At 32.5% G+C, this 17,030-nt stretch overlaps 1 protein-coding gene across 1 annotated transcript in view; it reads left to right on the forward strand.

The window, feature by feature from the left end:
- The first annotated feature begins 1,573 nt into the window (after nt 1–1,573).
- Nucleotides 1,574–17,030, forward strand: part of ESCO1 (establishment of sister chromatid cohesion N-acetyltransferase 1) — a 44,549-nt gene continuing 29,092 nt past the window's right edge. The window contains exons 1-6 of the mRNA XM_044666637.1: nt 1,574–1,657; nt 1,875–4,081; nt 6,058–6,172; nt 7,320–7,383; nt 8,644–8,758; nt 12,143–12,274. Coding sequence (XP_044522572.1) covers nt 1,877–4,081; nt 6,058–6,172; nt 7,320–7,383; nt 8,644–8,758; nt 12,143–12,274 — 2,631 coding nt within the window. The 5' untranslated portion in view covers nt 1,574–1,657; nt 1,875–1,876. The remainder of the gene's footprint in view (nt 1,658–1,874; nt 4,082–6,057; nt 6,173–7,319; nt 7,384–8,643; nt 8,759–12,142; nt 12,275–17,030) is intronic.

Consider the following 17,030-nt stretch of genomic DNA (forward strand, 5'->3'; position numbering starts at 1 on the left):
GAAAGGAAATGCTCATCTATCAGTCTGTTTTGAAGTTTCATTGTATGGTATCCTACTCATTGTATTGGTCAGATTAGGAATAATGTCGCAGGGCCACATCTGGCCTCAGGCCATAGTTTGCCTATCACTGGGTTAGGCTATTCTTGGTTAGATATGAATTGTACTAAATGATCTTTGCAGTCTTTCCTATTGATGAAATGCTGTGATTCAGAAAAATGTTGAAAATTTTAGTGTAATTATATATGTTAAATGAAAATTTGTGTCAAATATCAATATGAGTATTTCCCAAGAACTTTTAACTCTTGAGAAACATTTAAAAGCACTTACTATTTTTTTTGTAATGAGTTGCTTCGGTGGGTTCTAAAAATTAACTTGTATTTCTTTTACCTTGAATCAATTTTTCAGTTAATCAATTCAATCAAATTTTCAAATCCATTAAAAAACATTTTCAACATTTGTTGTCTTTAACTTTATTTGTTTTAAGCTTAAGCTGTTAAATCATGGAAGCTCTTCCCAAGTTCATCTAATATTTTGGCATTTTTTACTTCTGTCCTTGCTGATAATACATCAGATTGATATTTTTGAGAGGAAAGCAGGAAATGTTAATGTAATTACTTAATGTCCGCAGATCCTATATCTACTTAAATGAATCAAGGATAATATCTAAGTTGTTAATGTTGGGGACTGAGAGGGATGTTGGTTCCCTTGGTAGTCATAGGGAAGTTTGGAAGGGGCAAGAGTTTGAAGGAAAAGGTAATGAATTCATTTTGGACATCCTGAATTTAAGATGTCTACAGGACATGTAATTTGAGATAACTAATAAGTAGTTGGACATGTGAAATTGGAGGTAAGTAGAGAGGTTTTGATTGGATAAGTAGAGTTGAGAATCATTAGTTTATAATTGTTAATTGAATCCTTGGGAGCAATTGGGATGATCAAGTGAAATAGTATAGAGAAAGAAAAGAAGATGACTCAGGATAGAATCCTGTGGTACACTTATATTTAACAGATGTGACTTGGATAATTATCCAACAAAGAGGACTGAGAAGAAGCAGTCAGTCAGGAGGAAAACCAGGAGAGAGCTAGCTTTATAATTTTAAAGATGGAGTTAAGTGACTTGTCCAAGATCACACAGGTGATAGAGCTCATCATTGAACCCAGTTTCCTCTGATTTTCAAGCTCTAGTTCCATTCTGCTAGGCTACAAAAGTTATTCTAAATGAGAATAACAAATCCAATATTAACTGGTTAGTTATGTAGAAGTCAATAACAGTGGAAGCCATGGTAATACTATTATTAAAACTGTGATGTAGATTACAGAGTACACTTTTTCAGATATTTTATTACCTTTAATTTTTGCTATGTGTTAGTTGGTTCATGAAGGCAGTAGCTTTATTTTCTAGATAATTGAAGTTCAGATAAATAGAGGATTTGCCCTAAAGTTTTAAGACTTGGGTCTAGAAGCCTTGTGGTAATTTATAGATCCACTATACTAGAAAAAATATTGCTATTGTCTTCTTTCATTAATTTTAAATATTTCATATTTCATCTTCCTTTTAGGTAAAATGTAATGTGCCAAGAGCAAGTTTATAAGGAATGCTTTTGTTACATTTTCAGAAGTTAAGGTGGCTGAAGTTACATCCTTTAGGGAAGAAACTGTAAGTAAGATGCATTTGATTTAATTGAGCTTAAACCAGATTGTATTTAAATAATAAAAGTTTTGACTTAAATATTAGGGTTATCAGCATATATACTATCCAACCCTGTATAGATTGAATAAATTAAAATGAAAAGTTTCAAATTTTGGAAAACTGAGACTATTTATATGTATTGCCTTGGTTAGAATGAACTATAAACTTTTTTTCTAACTTGCAGAAATGGCAGCACAGAAAAGGAAATCTACATTAGTAGAACATTCTGCTAAAAGGAGGAAACTAGATAACAACAGGCTGACAAACTCAGCAAACAGAGAGACAAACATCGCAACACGACATGTATCAAATAAATCAAAGTCAAATAACTGTAAAGTACAGAAGAAAAAATCTCCTAAAACCTTTGTCAAAACCGACAGGTCAGTGACCAATAAAACCACCAATAATTTTGCTAGGTCTTCATATCAAACTAAATTAGTTGAAAAGTCACAATCTGAACTTGAATTAAATAGAACCACCCATAAAACTTTACCATTAACAAAATCAGCACTAAAGTCTCCAAATAGGATAAATTCTTCTCAGACCTCCCCTAAGTCCTCCAAAATAAAACATAAGAATCCTTCAGGGTCCAATCATACGGTTTCTAGTAATGCCCCAGGAAAGGCAGAGAAATCTAACTTGAGTGAAACTAAAATTTATTTTGAAAATGAATGTCAAAATCAGTTGAAAACAGATTTTAAGGATAGTTCTGGAATCCAGAGCATCAAAAATACTAGGCATTCAGTATTAGATTCTACAAGGACATTTAAAATTACGCGAAGGAGCTCTGAGTCAGAAATGAAATCGACATTTCAAATCAAAAGAAAATCAAAAGAAAACAATTCTGCTACATCAACTAAAATAGTGAAAAATAATAGTCAAAAAGGACAAGGAGCTAAAAATTCTCAGAGAAATCTAACAAAATCAGCTAGCAAGGAATTAGAAAAACCATTGAATAAATCTTCCAGTGACTGTAACACAAATGAGTCTGAACTAGGAACATACATGGCCACAAGGTCATCAAAGACTGTCTTTAATGAGAAAAAATCTAATTGCATTCACAAAACCCAGGTAATTGTAAAGAAACATTCACAAGAACTAAGACAGAATAGGAAACCTCAGAAAAAATCAGTGCAAGAAACTCCTAAATCAAAATGTGGAACTCAGTTGAATGAACAGCTTAATCGGAGATCACAAAGACTACAACAGTTGGCAGATGTTTCTACAAAGTCCTTACGTAACAGAGAAATTAAAAGTCAAGTTCTAGAAGTAAAGCCAAGTATATCAACTAATATAGCAGAGTCCTGTAGCAAAGTTAAAACTAAGTCTAGTCAAATTAAAATTGTACAGAAAAATGTGAAACGAAAGCTCACAAACCCTGACTCTAAAGATAATGAAAGTATAGTGAGTGAAGTGTCAAATTCACCAAAAGGAAAGAAATGCAGGGTAAATCACAAATTAGATGGTACCTGTGGTCCTCAAAACAAACAAAGATCTGCAAAATGTAATCAACATGAAATTAAAAAAGAAGAAACAAAACTAGTGCCTGTCATCTCTTCTCAAGTCAAAAAAGCAAAAATGGTCACTTCTCCGAGTTCAAAAAGGAATGAGGAAATGAATAAGAAGGAATTAGTTCATCCAAAAATGAAAAGCAGAACAAAATCAAAAAATTCACAACCAACAGAACTCGAAGGAAACACGGATAAACATCCAGAGGAAGTTGTAAAGACCAAACGTGTTAGCATTCTTGAGCTATGTGAAGAAATTGCAGGTGAAATTGAGTCAGATACAGTTGAGGTGAAGAGAGAATCTTCATGTACTGAAAGTGGAAAAGAGGATGAGAAACTGACAAAGTTGGAACCAACTGAAGTTGAAACACAGGTTATTACTCTGAAGGAACCAAATGAAAATACTCAATGCAAACGTTTCTTCCCCAGTAGAAAAGCCAATCCTGTAAAATGTGTATTAAATGGTTTAAACAGATTAGCTAGTAAGAAATCCAAATGGACCAAAATTAAACTAGGAAAAGCCAACCATTTACATCAGAATAGTTTAGCTTCTCCAGTTGCTTCTAAATTGGACCCATTAAAAATTAACCCTAAACTTCCACAAGCCTCAAATCATCTGGAAGCTTCAGAAATACATCATCTAAAAAGTCAAAGCCAATTGGTAATGCTGAAACCATGTGATGACAAAGATTTAGCATGCCAGCAGGAAAAACAAAAAGAGATTTATTTTCAAGAAGTCAAAAGTAATGCTGAAACAACTGAAAAGAACAGAACTGCAGAGAGGGCTGCTGAAAATGGTCAGCTGGATAATCAAATAAAACATCCTCCCAAACCATCAATGGATAATCAGATGAAACATTCTCTTGAACCAACACTTGATGAGGTAATCAGTTTAATTGTGGGTAATATCAAAGGGACATGGGTGCTGTGTAAAAAGTAATTTGGCCCAAATAACTTATGATTTTCTGTAGCTAAAATGCTTTAGTTTAAAAAAGTTAGTTAAGGTTAGGTTGTATGCATCAGAGAGGTATAAACTAGCTGCAAATTAAGATATAGACCAGTAAAAGTCTTTATTAGCTTACGAAGATAAACATAAAACCAGTGGAAGGAAATGTAAGACACTTCCTTTACAGTTTTAAAATTTCCATGGAAATTCTAGCTTTTTTTTTTTGTTCCTTGTTTGTAAAATTTCTGCAACTGATTTTCAGTTGGTGTTATTTTAAATCTTGTTTACCTTCACCTGGATTTATAATTCAGAACTTGAGTTTTATTGCTAGAATCCTGAAGTAGAAATTAGTGTGCCCTGGGATAACCTCACAGAGGGATAAAAAAGAACATAATATGTACTCTTATTGTCTGTATCTATAATGAATAAGGAAATTTAATAGAAGTGCGATCTTTAAAAGATGTGTGCTAGCTGGAAATAGGCAGATGATGGTCTCTTGGGAGTGTTACTCATTGATGATTATATTCCAAAAGCTGCTATACTGGATTGCAGTTTAATAGTCTTACTCTGATCTTTCCAGATAACTGTATGAACCACACCACCCAATAAAGCAGTAAATTATGTCAATTCACATTCATAGTGAATTTTGTAGTTAACATAAACATACCTTCTTATTCTCAGTTCTTGAGTTAATCGATATAAATATTGCTCTCCATTTTTCAGAAAAAGAAATGGGTCTCAAGAGTATTGTCAGTTCTAGTGTCACATAGCTAAGTGTCAGAACTGATATTTTAATCCAAATCATTTGACTCCATAGTAGTGCTTCAGCCGTATTGGAGCAAGGTTGACATAGGTAGAGAGAGAGTGTAGGAATAATGGTGTGCTGGCATTAAGAAGAAGGGAAAGGTAAAAGGTATTGGAGACAAACTTCTTTCTTAAGAATAACAAGGGCAGGTTAAATCAGTCCTTACTCTTTAAGATTAGCTCATTCAATCTAATTCAACCTACTTTGAACTATTTAGTTATTTCAAATGCTATCTTTTGTCTCATGTGCCATAGGCCAATAATTCTTGAAGGAGGAAGTGATAGTGAGGAAAAAGTAACATTAACCAGAGTTAACGTAAATTTTATAGACTGTGCTGAATTTTTGTAGGGTTAATAATTTTTGAAAAAAACCTTTATCTTTCAGGGGCAACTGGGTAGTTCAGTGGATTGAGAGCTGGGCCTAGAGCTAGGAGGTCCTAAGTTCAAATCTGGCCTCAGACACTTCTTAGCTGTGTGACTCTGGGCAAGTCACTTAGCCCCCTTTGCCTATCCCTTACCACTCTTCTGCCTTGGAACCAATACATAGTATTGATTCTAAGGCTTTTAAACCCTTATCTTCTGCCAATACTACATATTGGTTCCAAGGTAGAAGAGTAGGGTGAAGCGAATTATTTGAGGTCAGATTTGAACCCAGGACCTCCTTTTTTTCTTAGTTTTCTTTAAAAAATTAGTTTAGAATATTTTTCTATGGTTACATGATTCATGTTCTATCCGTCTCATCCTCCCTCCTGGAGCCGATGAACAATTCCACTGGGTTTTTACATGTATCATTGTTGAACCCAGGATTGAGAAGCCGGGCTCTCAATCCACTGAATCACCTAGGTGCCTTGGGCTGATAATTTTTTAATGAGTCAGTTGTCTAAACTTTCTGTTTATCAAGGTAAGGATAACTTATGAACCATGTATTTTTGAGGGAGCCCCTTAATAAGTAAAGTTTTCTGTGAATATAAAATAATGTAATTTCTCTTTATGCACTCTCTTCTAGTAAGTTTTAGCATCTATTGCTTTGGGTTAGGGGACAGAAATTAATACAAGAGAGAAATGGTTTGGTTCAGAATGTATTAAAATTTTGAATTGTGTGTGTTCAGAATTTCAGCTTATATTTGGAATCTAGCCCAGAAAATACTCCAATGAAAAATGCTGCAGTAGTGCCACCTCTTCTTAATCAAGCCAAAAATGATACAGGAGAAGGTAAATCTCCAGGTAATACTTTAAAATTAAGCCACTTGGATTTGTCAAGGTTATAGGAAAATGGACTTGTATTACATAGCATTTTTGTTTAATTTTTGGTGTTTTTAATGATTCATTATCCTTGTTTCTCCTCTGTCTCACTCTCATTGCCATTTGCTATTTTTTAGTCAAAATTTTTTTCAATTTTCAAGCATTTATTTTCTTTGTCCTATCTCCCTCTTCTCACAAGATAGAGATGGAAAAGAAGCACAAAATCCCTTGTATCAAAGGTATAGTTAAGTAAAACAAATTCCCAGCTTGGTCACATCCAAAAATGTGTTCCTTACAACTCTGTCCTGAGTTGGCAACATTGATTATCAGTCTTCTGGAATCATGGTTGATCATTGTATTGACCAAAGTTCTTATCTTTCAGAGTAGTTCATTTTTACAATAATGATATTATATTGTTGTTCTGGTTCTACTCATTTTTCTCATCACTTATGCATCATTTCATAAAAGTTTTCCCAGGTTTTCTGCAACTGTCCTAGCACAATAGTATTCCATTATATTCCCATGCCATAATTTGTTCAGTGATTCCCTAGGTAATGAGTACACATTTAGTGTCTAGTTTTTTACCACAACAAAAAGTACAGCTGTAAGTTCGTTTGACTGTTTTTTTTTTTTTTTGTACATACATAATCATTTCCCTTTTCTTTGGGGATATAGATTAGTAGATATTAATAGATCAAAGAATATGCATTCTCAGTTAAACAACTTTTGTGACAGAATTCTAAATTGCTTTCTAGAATCATTGGATTAAGTTACAGTTACATCAACATGCATATTTCTCATTGTCCTTCCAACATTTGTCATTTTTTAAAGTGTGTGTTAAGCCCATTGAATAAATAACTCACTAATAAAAATTTTATTCCTGTATAAAATTCTGGATTTCTTACCCTTTGTGCCTTTATTCTTAAAATTCACAGTATATAAACAAGTATAATTTTATTGGCTATTCTTTAAAAGTAGAGAGGAAAAGAATCTAATGGTTTTTATTAAATGAATTTATTAAATTTAATTGTAGTAAATTTATCATATATATAGTATTTTCGACTTTTTGCAGTAAAGTTTGACCAGTTATTTGGCTAAGAATGTATTTTTTTTTATTATTAAATTACAGATATAACTCCTAAGCAGCTGATAAACACTTTTAATAACCAAATATCTAAGACCAGTGATAACAGGTATGGTATTAACCTTCACATAAATGAAAAGATGAATTATTAATGTATTTGTGACATATTAAAGCTTTGGAATAGTAGAGTAGTCCTATACACAACTAGGTTTTTTATTTTACCTATATAGGGAACTCCTAGTAAGTGATTTCCCTTCCCCAAAGGAGATCTGTAGCTGCCTTCCATCTTTCAGTCTTACTGGAGCACTGACAAATTAAATCAGGATTAACCTGAATTAGTTAAAGGTGGGTCTTGAACCAGTTCTTCCTGACTAGAACAAACTCTTCATGCAGTGTGCTATGCTGCCTCTCTTGATTGGTTTTTGATTTGATAAATCATTTTTGTCCATCAAAGAAAGTATTAGAGAATCAAATAAAAGGAAAAATTGAACAACTCTCCTTCTGTGAACCTGTATTTTGTTAATCCTCTGGGGAGAAACTGATCCAAACCTGTTTTCTAGTTGGCACCATTCTGCCTGTGCTAGAATTCAGACTACCATTTGGTTTATTCAGCAAGTCTTATTTTGTTTCATTTTCCCAAGATAAGCGGAAACTCCTGCAGAAAAAAAATTATAATAGTGTTTGAAAGGAAAATACTTGTAGCAAATTGAATGTTTAGGTAAATGAAAAATCAAGTTCAATAAAGGGAAGTTAAAGCTAAAAGATGAGAAACTGTTGTAAAATAAATAGATTACTGACTTTAGAACTAAGAATACTTGCATTAAAGTCCCCTCACAGAGATTGTATGACCTTGAGCAAGTCACTTAATTTTGCAGTGTTTCAAAGTAAACTCTTACAACTAAGTTTCAGAACACTTATTGATCTGCTTTGGTTTCTTAATAAGTTTCCTGTATCATTTAAGTCATAGGTTCATTAAGAGAAAAAACATGATAAAAATTGTTTTTGTTATTGTATTTGATCAGATTAGTAAAAGCCAAAAGAAAATTTTCATTAAAAAGATTCTCAAAAGGTAAAATGTGTTGAAGTTTTTATAGTATGTGTTTTTCAATTTTATAGCAGATTTATTTTTGAAGCATGACCATATGAAAATGTATGTGTACTTTGAAAAACTAATTCACATATTTGAACGAGTAAATAAGTGTAAAGTTATGAATTCAGATGAAAAAATTTATAGTAGTCAATCTAAATACTCATTTTCAGATCTAGAAAAAAAATTTTAGAATTCATTATTTACTAATGAACACTATAGTAAATGCTATATTGCTTCAAAAATGTGTGAATTATGTGTAATTAATTTTTTAATTTGAAGGGTGAGTTTGCCAAACTTGTCATCAACAAAGTACAGTTCCCCTTTGGAAATAAAGATTTCAAAAGATTTGAAACTAAAAGAAACAGAGAAGGATGGTGATAAGCAGTTGATCATAGTAAGTTATTTTAAAATTTTGTTGGCTCTTTTTTTCTATCTTATGTATTTCCAGATACACCTCTGTACATTCCCAGTTAACCTCATAACAATAAATATATTTTCAGTTATGTTGATTTTTAAAAATAAAAGCTTATTTCATTGAATCTTTTAAAACATTCCCAGTTTTTCAAATAACAAATCTATTTTCTCTCTGACTTACTTCCTCTTATTCCCCCTCCCTGAAAAAGAAGAAAAACAAAATCTCTAATAAATATGCATAATCAAACTAAATCAATTCATGTAGTAGTCATGTCTAAAAAATGCATGCCTCAGCCATGCACCTTGTGTCTCACCTTTCAGGAAGTGGGTTGCATTTTTCATCATTAGTCTTTTTGGAAATGTGATTAGTCATTGAATTGATCTAAATTCTTAAGTCTTTTAAAGTTGTTTTTTTTTTTCAATATTGTTTGTTGGTTCCAAGACAGAAGAGTGGTAAGGGCTAAGCAATGTGGATTAAGTGACTTGCCTAGGATCACACAACTAGGAAGTGTCTGAGGCCACATTTGGACCCCAGACCTCTTGTCTCTAGACCTGACTCACAATCACTGAACCAGCTAGTTGCTTCCTGTCCCTTTTCATCATTTCTTACAACACAATAATATTCTATTTTATACATAGAATTTGTTCAGCCTTTTCCCAGTTGATAGGTACACCTTTAGTGTCTAATTCTTTGCTACCACCAAAAGCACTGCTATAAATACTTTTTATATTTATTTTTTCTTTTTCTTTATTTGATCTCTTTGTGGTATACACCTAGTAATTGAATTGCTTGGTCCAGAGTTATACATAGTTAAGTAAATTTTGAGGCATTGTTCCAAATTGCTTTCCTGAATAGCTGGACCAATTATAGTTCCATCAACTATGCATTAAAGTGTTTGTTTTCTCACAGCCCTTCCAACAAGTGGTTATTTAGTTTTTAGTTTTTTTTTTTTTATCAGCTTGATTCAATCATTGAAATTTGCCTGCTGGGATAAAAGAGGGCTGTGAAAAGTGTAGTATGTAATTATTTTTATATGTAAATGTAATTTCAGAATAGACCATGTGAACAACTTGAGTATGTATAGGTTTTTCTGACCCATCTTTTCATTGGTTAAAAATTAAAACAATAGGCAAGCTTTAACCTTATCTTGCCCAGAACTAGGTCTCCAGACCATTTCCCAGTTTCCCAGCTATTTCTGCATTGTGCTGTATACCAAGCTGTACCTATTTTCTCCCTGACCCTACTCCCTTCCAGCTTTCTCTATGTATTTTATTCCCCAGGTAGAACTTAAGCCTTTGAGGTCATAAACTTTATTTATATTTGTATTTCCAGAACTTAGCACAGTGCCTGGTACATAGTAAATCTAGTTTTGCAAATATATTAAACTTGGTATGCCTACTGAACTCATCTTCCCCTCTAATCTCTTTCCTCTTCCAAACCTCCCCATTCTTACCAAAAGCCTCACATCTTTCCATTGTGTAAGATTTGTAATTTCACCATATCAAATCTCATCCAACTCTAGTGCTCACTATTGCCTCTTAGGCAAAATAGAAAGTCCTTTGTTTAGCTTTTGAAGTCCTCTACAGTCTACCTTTACAGCCTTTATTGGGTCCAACCAAAACTGGCTTTCCCTCTTCCTTACACAGAGCACTTCTTTTCCCATCTCATTTCTCATCTCCCATGCCTAGAATGCACCCCTTCTTTACCCCCATCTCAGCGTTCCACTTTTCCTTTAAGATGAAAGTTAGTCATTATCATCAGCATGAATGAAGCCTTTTATGATCTCTCCAGCAGCTGTTGTCCTCTCTCTCAGATTAACTTGTATTTACTTTGTATATATTTTTATTTGTTCATTTTCTCTTATGCTGTATGAATTTTTATATATACTATACTTGCTATCTTCTCCTTAGCTTCCTTGTGACTAGGGATTTTTTCAGTCAGTCAACAAATATGTACTTGTTGCATTATTCTAGGCCCAAGGAATACAAATACAAAGAATTAATTCTCACTGATTAATTGATTTATATTTTTAATGGGAAAACTTTTCCCCCTTGAGTTTTTATGGTCATATCAGAATAGAACAATTTCCATGGAAAATTGAATATGTAGTTTACTTTTATTTCTTTTTTTCTTTTTTCATTACAATTTACAAAAAAATTTATTATTTTTAGCATTTAAATTTTTTTTTTGAGTTCTGCATTCTTTTTCTCCTGCTCTTCTCTTCCCCTCAGGAAGCAACCAATATGATGTAAATTATACATGCGAAATAATGTAAAATATGTATTCATATTAGTCATATTGCAAAAAAGGAAAAAACCTCAAGAAAAAGTAAAAAAAAATTAGACTTCAGTTTTCATTTAGAGATCATCAGATTTTCATAATGTACCTTTGGAATTGCCTTGGATCATTGTATTCATCATGGTAGTCAAGTCTTTCACAGTTGATCATCATTATAATATTGCCATTGTGATGTACAGTGATCCCCTGATTCTACTCACTTCATATGAGTCTTCCTGGATTTTTCTGAAATCATCCTTTTCATATAGCACAGTAGAATTACATCATATTCATATACATGTAATATGTCATTCCCCAATTGATGGAATTCTCTCAATTTCTGGTTCTTTGCCACCACAAAAAAAAGCTGCTATAATTATTTTGCACATATACATCTGTCTCTTTGGGATACAGACCTAATAATAACTTTGCTCTGGGTCAAAAGGATATCTACAGTTTTATAGCCCTGTGAGCATAGTTCCTGGTTGTCTTCCAGAATGATTGGAGTAGTTCACAATTCTACCAACAGGGCTTTAGTGTTTCTGCTTTTCTAACATCCTTTCCAGTATTTGTCATTTTACTTTTTGTACAGATTCTTTTAAAAAGGAGTATGTTTCAGACATTTTGAATGTAGAATCTGTAATGTGGTAGTAAAGTTATTTTAATTTGTATTTTTTTACATCATAGATAATGCATAAAACTATTCATTCAGGAAACCTTCATTCTTACCATTACATAGTGTTTGGACCTGAAATATTACAAAACTTAATAATGAAACCCAGATATTTTTAGGTATAAAACTGTTATAGGACTCTGGATAATGAGAGATTGTTTTAAAAACTGGTTTTCTTAAAAATAAAAAAATGAAACTGGTTTTCTTTTCCTTTTGTACAAATTCCACCCAAATATTAAATTGCCAACTGCTAGTTTATTTAATAGTTTTCAATTGTGCTTTAATTTTAGAGTTAAGTTTGGCAGTATAGATTTTTCTTTTCACATTTCATCTTACACATATTTTGTATTCACATTTATGAATTACATTCATTTTCTCAGAAATGTTTGAGTAATATATTGTGTTTTTCTTAGGATGCAGGACAAAAAAGATTTGGAGCAGTTTCATGTAATATTTGTGGAATGCTTTACACAGCTTCAAATCCAGAAGACGAGACGCAACATTTGCTATTCCACAACCAGTTTATAAGTGCTGTAAAATATGTGGTAAGAGACTTTCATGTGACTTTATGGGCAAAATGGGCAGATTTTTAGTGACATAGCTTCTCAAAAAAATAAATTCTTGAATGGGTTTTAAAATAATATTTTACATATTTTCAAGTTTCTAGTGTTATAAATTAAAACATTTCTGTAATAAGCTGGCTTTAAAAAATTAACTACTTATGTTGGTCAGTTAGTGTTGGTGGAGTTTTTGTTTTAAATGTGCATTTCATTGCCTTTGTTCTGAGCTTCTGTGAAGAAGTTATGTTGTTCCATTTGGGCAGTTTTTCTTTTCATTTTGCCCTTAGAAAAATGTCAACCCCACTTAATTGTCTAATGGCTTGGAACAACTTTGTATCATGTGATTTTTATGATAGTATTCTGAAAAATGACATCTAGATGACTTTCAAATTTTTATTTCTTCTTGGCTTTTATAAGAGACTACTATGTAGAAAAATTTTATTATTTATATTTCTCTAGCCTTGCCAATTAAGTTCTTATTGTTTAGTTGTATAAGAATAAGGAAACTATGTTTTTTTCTTCATTTTTATGCATGTTAGGTATATTGGGTAACATTTGAGTTTGATATAGTAAAATTTTCAGCAATTTTGAACTATTTTAGATATCTTGTGAAAATAGCGATATTATCCAAAAGCTATTCCCACATAATCTGAAATACAAACTGGAATCCATATTTACATACATGTTACCTTCAGTACTGTACACTCACACAGATAAGACCTCCAGGATATCTGAACTGAGATTACCATTCCATCATACAGGTATTCAGAACACTAGGAAATTATTCAGATATTCTTATTCTGGCCCAAGTTAGATCCATTTTATCTTAAGTTTAAGACTTGTAGTCATTACTTCAGTCACCAGTTTTCTCTCTCAAATAAAATTTTCACATTTATTTAAGATACTAAAGTTACTTAAGACTGTCTTGGATTCTAACTTTTTTCTCTTCAAATATGCTCAGCAAAATTTAAGACCCATATATACAGAAAATCTGTTCAAAGATACAGATTTATTTTTTGAAATTTGCCTTTTCCTGACTTGCTTATGTAAAGATTCTTCAGCAAAATGGTATTTTAGCATGGAACTTCACATTTCTAGAATCTTTTTTGTAACCAGCTAAGAAAGCAAAATATATATAATACATATACCAAATGTATGTTAATATATGTACATATATATGCAATATACTGAATTTTACCTTTCAGTGAAAATATTCCACTCACTTTTACTTTTAGAAATAGTTTAAAATTTGGATGTAATTGGTTTAAATGGCTATTGATAAAATGAAAGTGCTAATGCAATTAGTGTTAAGTTTTCATTGAGATAAAAACTAAGAGTATGTTTCTAAGAACAGATTTGAAGATTTATTTTAACACATTTTGTTGAGCAGATCAAGAATTGGAATTAGAAATAACTATTTCATATTTCCTATAATTTGTCAATAACCAAGTTGATTGTCTCATGTAAAAAGGAATGAGATTGATCTAAGTTAAAAAAATTTTTTAGAGGGTGAGACTCCAAAAAAGAACTCAAGCATGATATTTTTTCTTTTTTTGATTGATGGGACAGAGCTAAGGTTTTTTTTTAATATAATTTTCAGTTTTGTTTTGTTTTTAACTTTGAGAGAAGGAATTGAGTTTAGCAGATGGTCTTCCTTTGCATAGAGGTCCAAATTCTTATTTGCCTTTTTGTGTTACAAGTATGTCCATTTCATATATATATATGGAGTCTGAAAAATAAAAATTAATAAAAATGAAATTTTTTAGTTTTTAGGAAAAATGTGAAAATATTGAAGCTCATAAAGTACTAAGAGGAGTACACAGCTTTGATTTCTTGGTTATAAGAATAGAAATGAAGTTGGAAAAATCTGGCCTTTGGTACTGATGATTTTATTTCTATCTTCTGTGTTGCTTTTTTGTGTGTGCTTCTTCAAGTGTGGAGTATACTAAAAAGGAGTTTGTTGTTCTGCCTTTATTACTTGTGTTAAAAAGTAATATCCTTTTCATATCATTCAGCATTTTTGTCTTACTAAAGAATATTCCAATGCAAAAATAAAATCAGAAAGGTTAAGTTTTTTTTTCAGTTTAGTGAGCAGTATTTAAAAAAATTATTGATGTTTTTGTTTTTACATAATTGTCGCTTTCTGGTGAGTCCTTTCCAGTTTTACCCCGTAGAATACTTCCATATTTAACAAGTAAAATAACCCAAACATATTAACGTATTGGGCTCTCTTGCTGTTCTAGATCTCTTTTTGTACCTATTGTCCATTGAGATGCAGGAAGCGGGTTTCCTCGTCAGTCCTCCAGAGTAATGATTGAATGCTATTAATGAAAGTTTTGCTGTAATAAAACACATCTTCAAATGGGAATGAAATTCAATATTCTTAAGATAAGAATTTCTCCCCCTAAACTTGTATTTCATAGTGTTACAGATCTATATGTAGGTGGCTCTCAGTTTTTGAAGGTTATGTTAGCATAGTGAATCTCTTTCTAAGTCTTTTGCGAGGTGTAAAATTTCCTATATAAATGTGAATTGTTCATAGTAATCAAGATGAATGACAGATTTGTCCCTGTCAACAGATTGTGTTTATGGTCTGAGAACTAGGCACATCAATTCAGAATGACTTGAATCAGCAGAGGTTAGGACACAAGATGTCGAATTCTTTTTTTTGTGACAGCAACATTTAAAACTGTTCACTAAAGTGTGAAGATGGCTGTGTTCATTGGTGAAATCAAAGACTGTTGAAATAGAAAAGATTTCCTCTAGAAACTGGATCAGTACTCTTTAAACAGGGGCTCCCCTCCCCCAATAAGATCAGTAACATTTAAATGAATTGCACATTAAAAAACCTGTAAAAATTCTTATTTTTTGATGATTTTTTGGTTTGCTGAAATGAATATTCTGGTCTCTTCCTTTCTTATATCTTTCTGTGAAAACAACCCCAGAGATCATACAATTTTAGAGCTGAAAAGGTTATTTGGAAATCATTCTATTTCTGCCTTCTCGTTATTCTTCTTATTCTTTATCCCCCATTCCTGATTTTGGATACCGTTTGGTGAGATACATTTGGACCAAACTGTTGGGAGACCCTTTGAGCGGTAGCTTCTCCCTCATTAAGGAGAGACTTAACTTTTTGGCACAGACTTAAGAGCTTCTTTAGTATATGGAAATATTTCCTGTAGGAAAATTTGCTCAGAGTATCTTGGGGATGGACTTGGGCTTTGTACCACATAACCAAATTAAATATTTGCCTTATCCTCAATTTCAGCTGTAAGTTCAAACTCCCACTACGTGTCCTGCATCACCTTTAGTTTTTCAAGTGATTCATCAGAATAACCTTTTGATTCATTGTGAAGCCTCTGGTTTAATTTTGTTTTCTCCTTTAAAAAATCTAAAAGTAATTGTGTGCTTGTGTGCAAGTTGTTGTGCGAGGTACTGTGGAGGATGCAAAGAGATGAAAGATAAAGCCTGTGTTTTCAAGAAATTTAAGACCTCCAACCTCTCCCTGCCAATCTTTTCCAGATTAATTCTAGTTCTTTCATCAAGTCCTTTCTATTTCCTTAAACCAATCAAGATCTTTTTCACCATCTCGGCTGCTTTGTTTTGGCCTTTCTCTTTCCTAGCAGATTACATCCTTACTCATCTGCTTGAATTTTCACCTTCTATCATTTGGTTCTTTCCTTATTTCCTATACCTCTAAACCTCCATCCTTAAAATACTTTCACTAGTTTTACCATCAATTTTATTCCATCCCTTTCACAGATTACTTTAAAAAGTTGGCTCTACTTATTGCTTCTAGATCCACACCTTTCTGTCTTCAACCCTTTAAAATTTAGCTTCTAACTTCATCACTCAATTGAAACAACGTGCTCTTTTCAGTTACCAATGATCTCGATTGCCAAATCTGATGTTTTCTTCTCAGTCCTAATACATGCTTTATTTGACCATGCTCTTCTCCTGGTTAGTTTTTTCTTTCTAGGTTTTTGTTACACTAGTCTATCTTGGTTCAACTAGTTGTCTGATCACTCCTCAGTCTCCTTTGCTTTTTTTTGACATTTCAAAGTGGATGTCCCCAAATTGTCTTATCTGAAACTGAATGCATTATTTTTCCTTCTAAATCTCATACTCTTCCAAACATTCCTTTACTTGAAGGCACCACCAACCTTCTAGTGTTTCAGGTTCATAATCTTAGCATTATCCACTATTCCTCCCTCTCTTAGCCCTCCGTATCTAATCAGTTGCTAAATTTTGCCATTTCCATCTTCATGACATCTCTTGAGTTTAACTCCTTATCTTCGCTCATGCAGAACCTCATCATCTCTTCCCTATATTATTTCTGCCTCTTATTTGGTCTGCCTGCCTCAAATTTCTTTCTAGACCAGTCCATTTTGCACACATAATTTTCTTTAAGCACAGATCTGACCATGTGAGTGCCAGTCACTTTCAGTTGCTTCTAAGATAAAATTCAAGCTTTCCAGTCTAATTGGATATTATTCTCCTTTATGTACTTTGTGCTTTCAGTTGACCTTCTCTTTGGACACTCTTACTCTTCTCTGTAGATTTGTACTGGTTGTCCTCCAGGTTCTTGCTTCTTTACTTTTCAAGTGTTTCTCTTTCGTATGCATAAAGCCTTTTCTGATCCTCCCAACTCTTAGTCCCTTTTCTCCCAAACTTCCTTGTATTTAACTGCTTTGAATATGCTTGTATTAACTTTGTATTTATGTTTACATATTTATGTATA

This window comes from Gracilinanus agilis, chromosome 1 (assembly GCF_016433145.1).
Source record: "Gracilinanus agilis isolate LMUSP501 chromosome 1, AgileGrace, whole genome shotgun sequence".
NCBI classification, from domain to species: Eukaryota; Metazoa; Chordata; class Mammalia; order Didelphimorphia; family Didelphidae; genus Gracilinanus; species Gracilinanus agilis.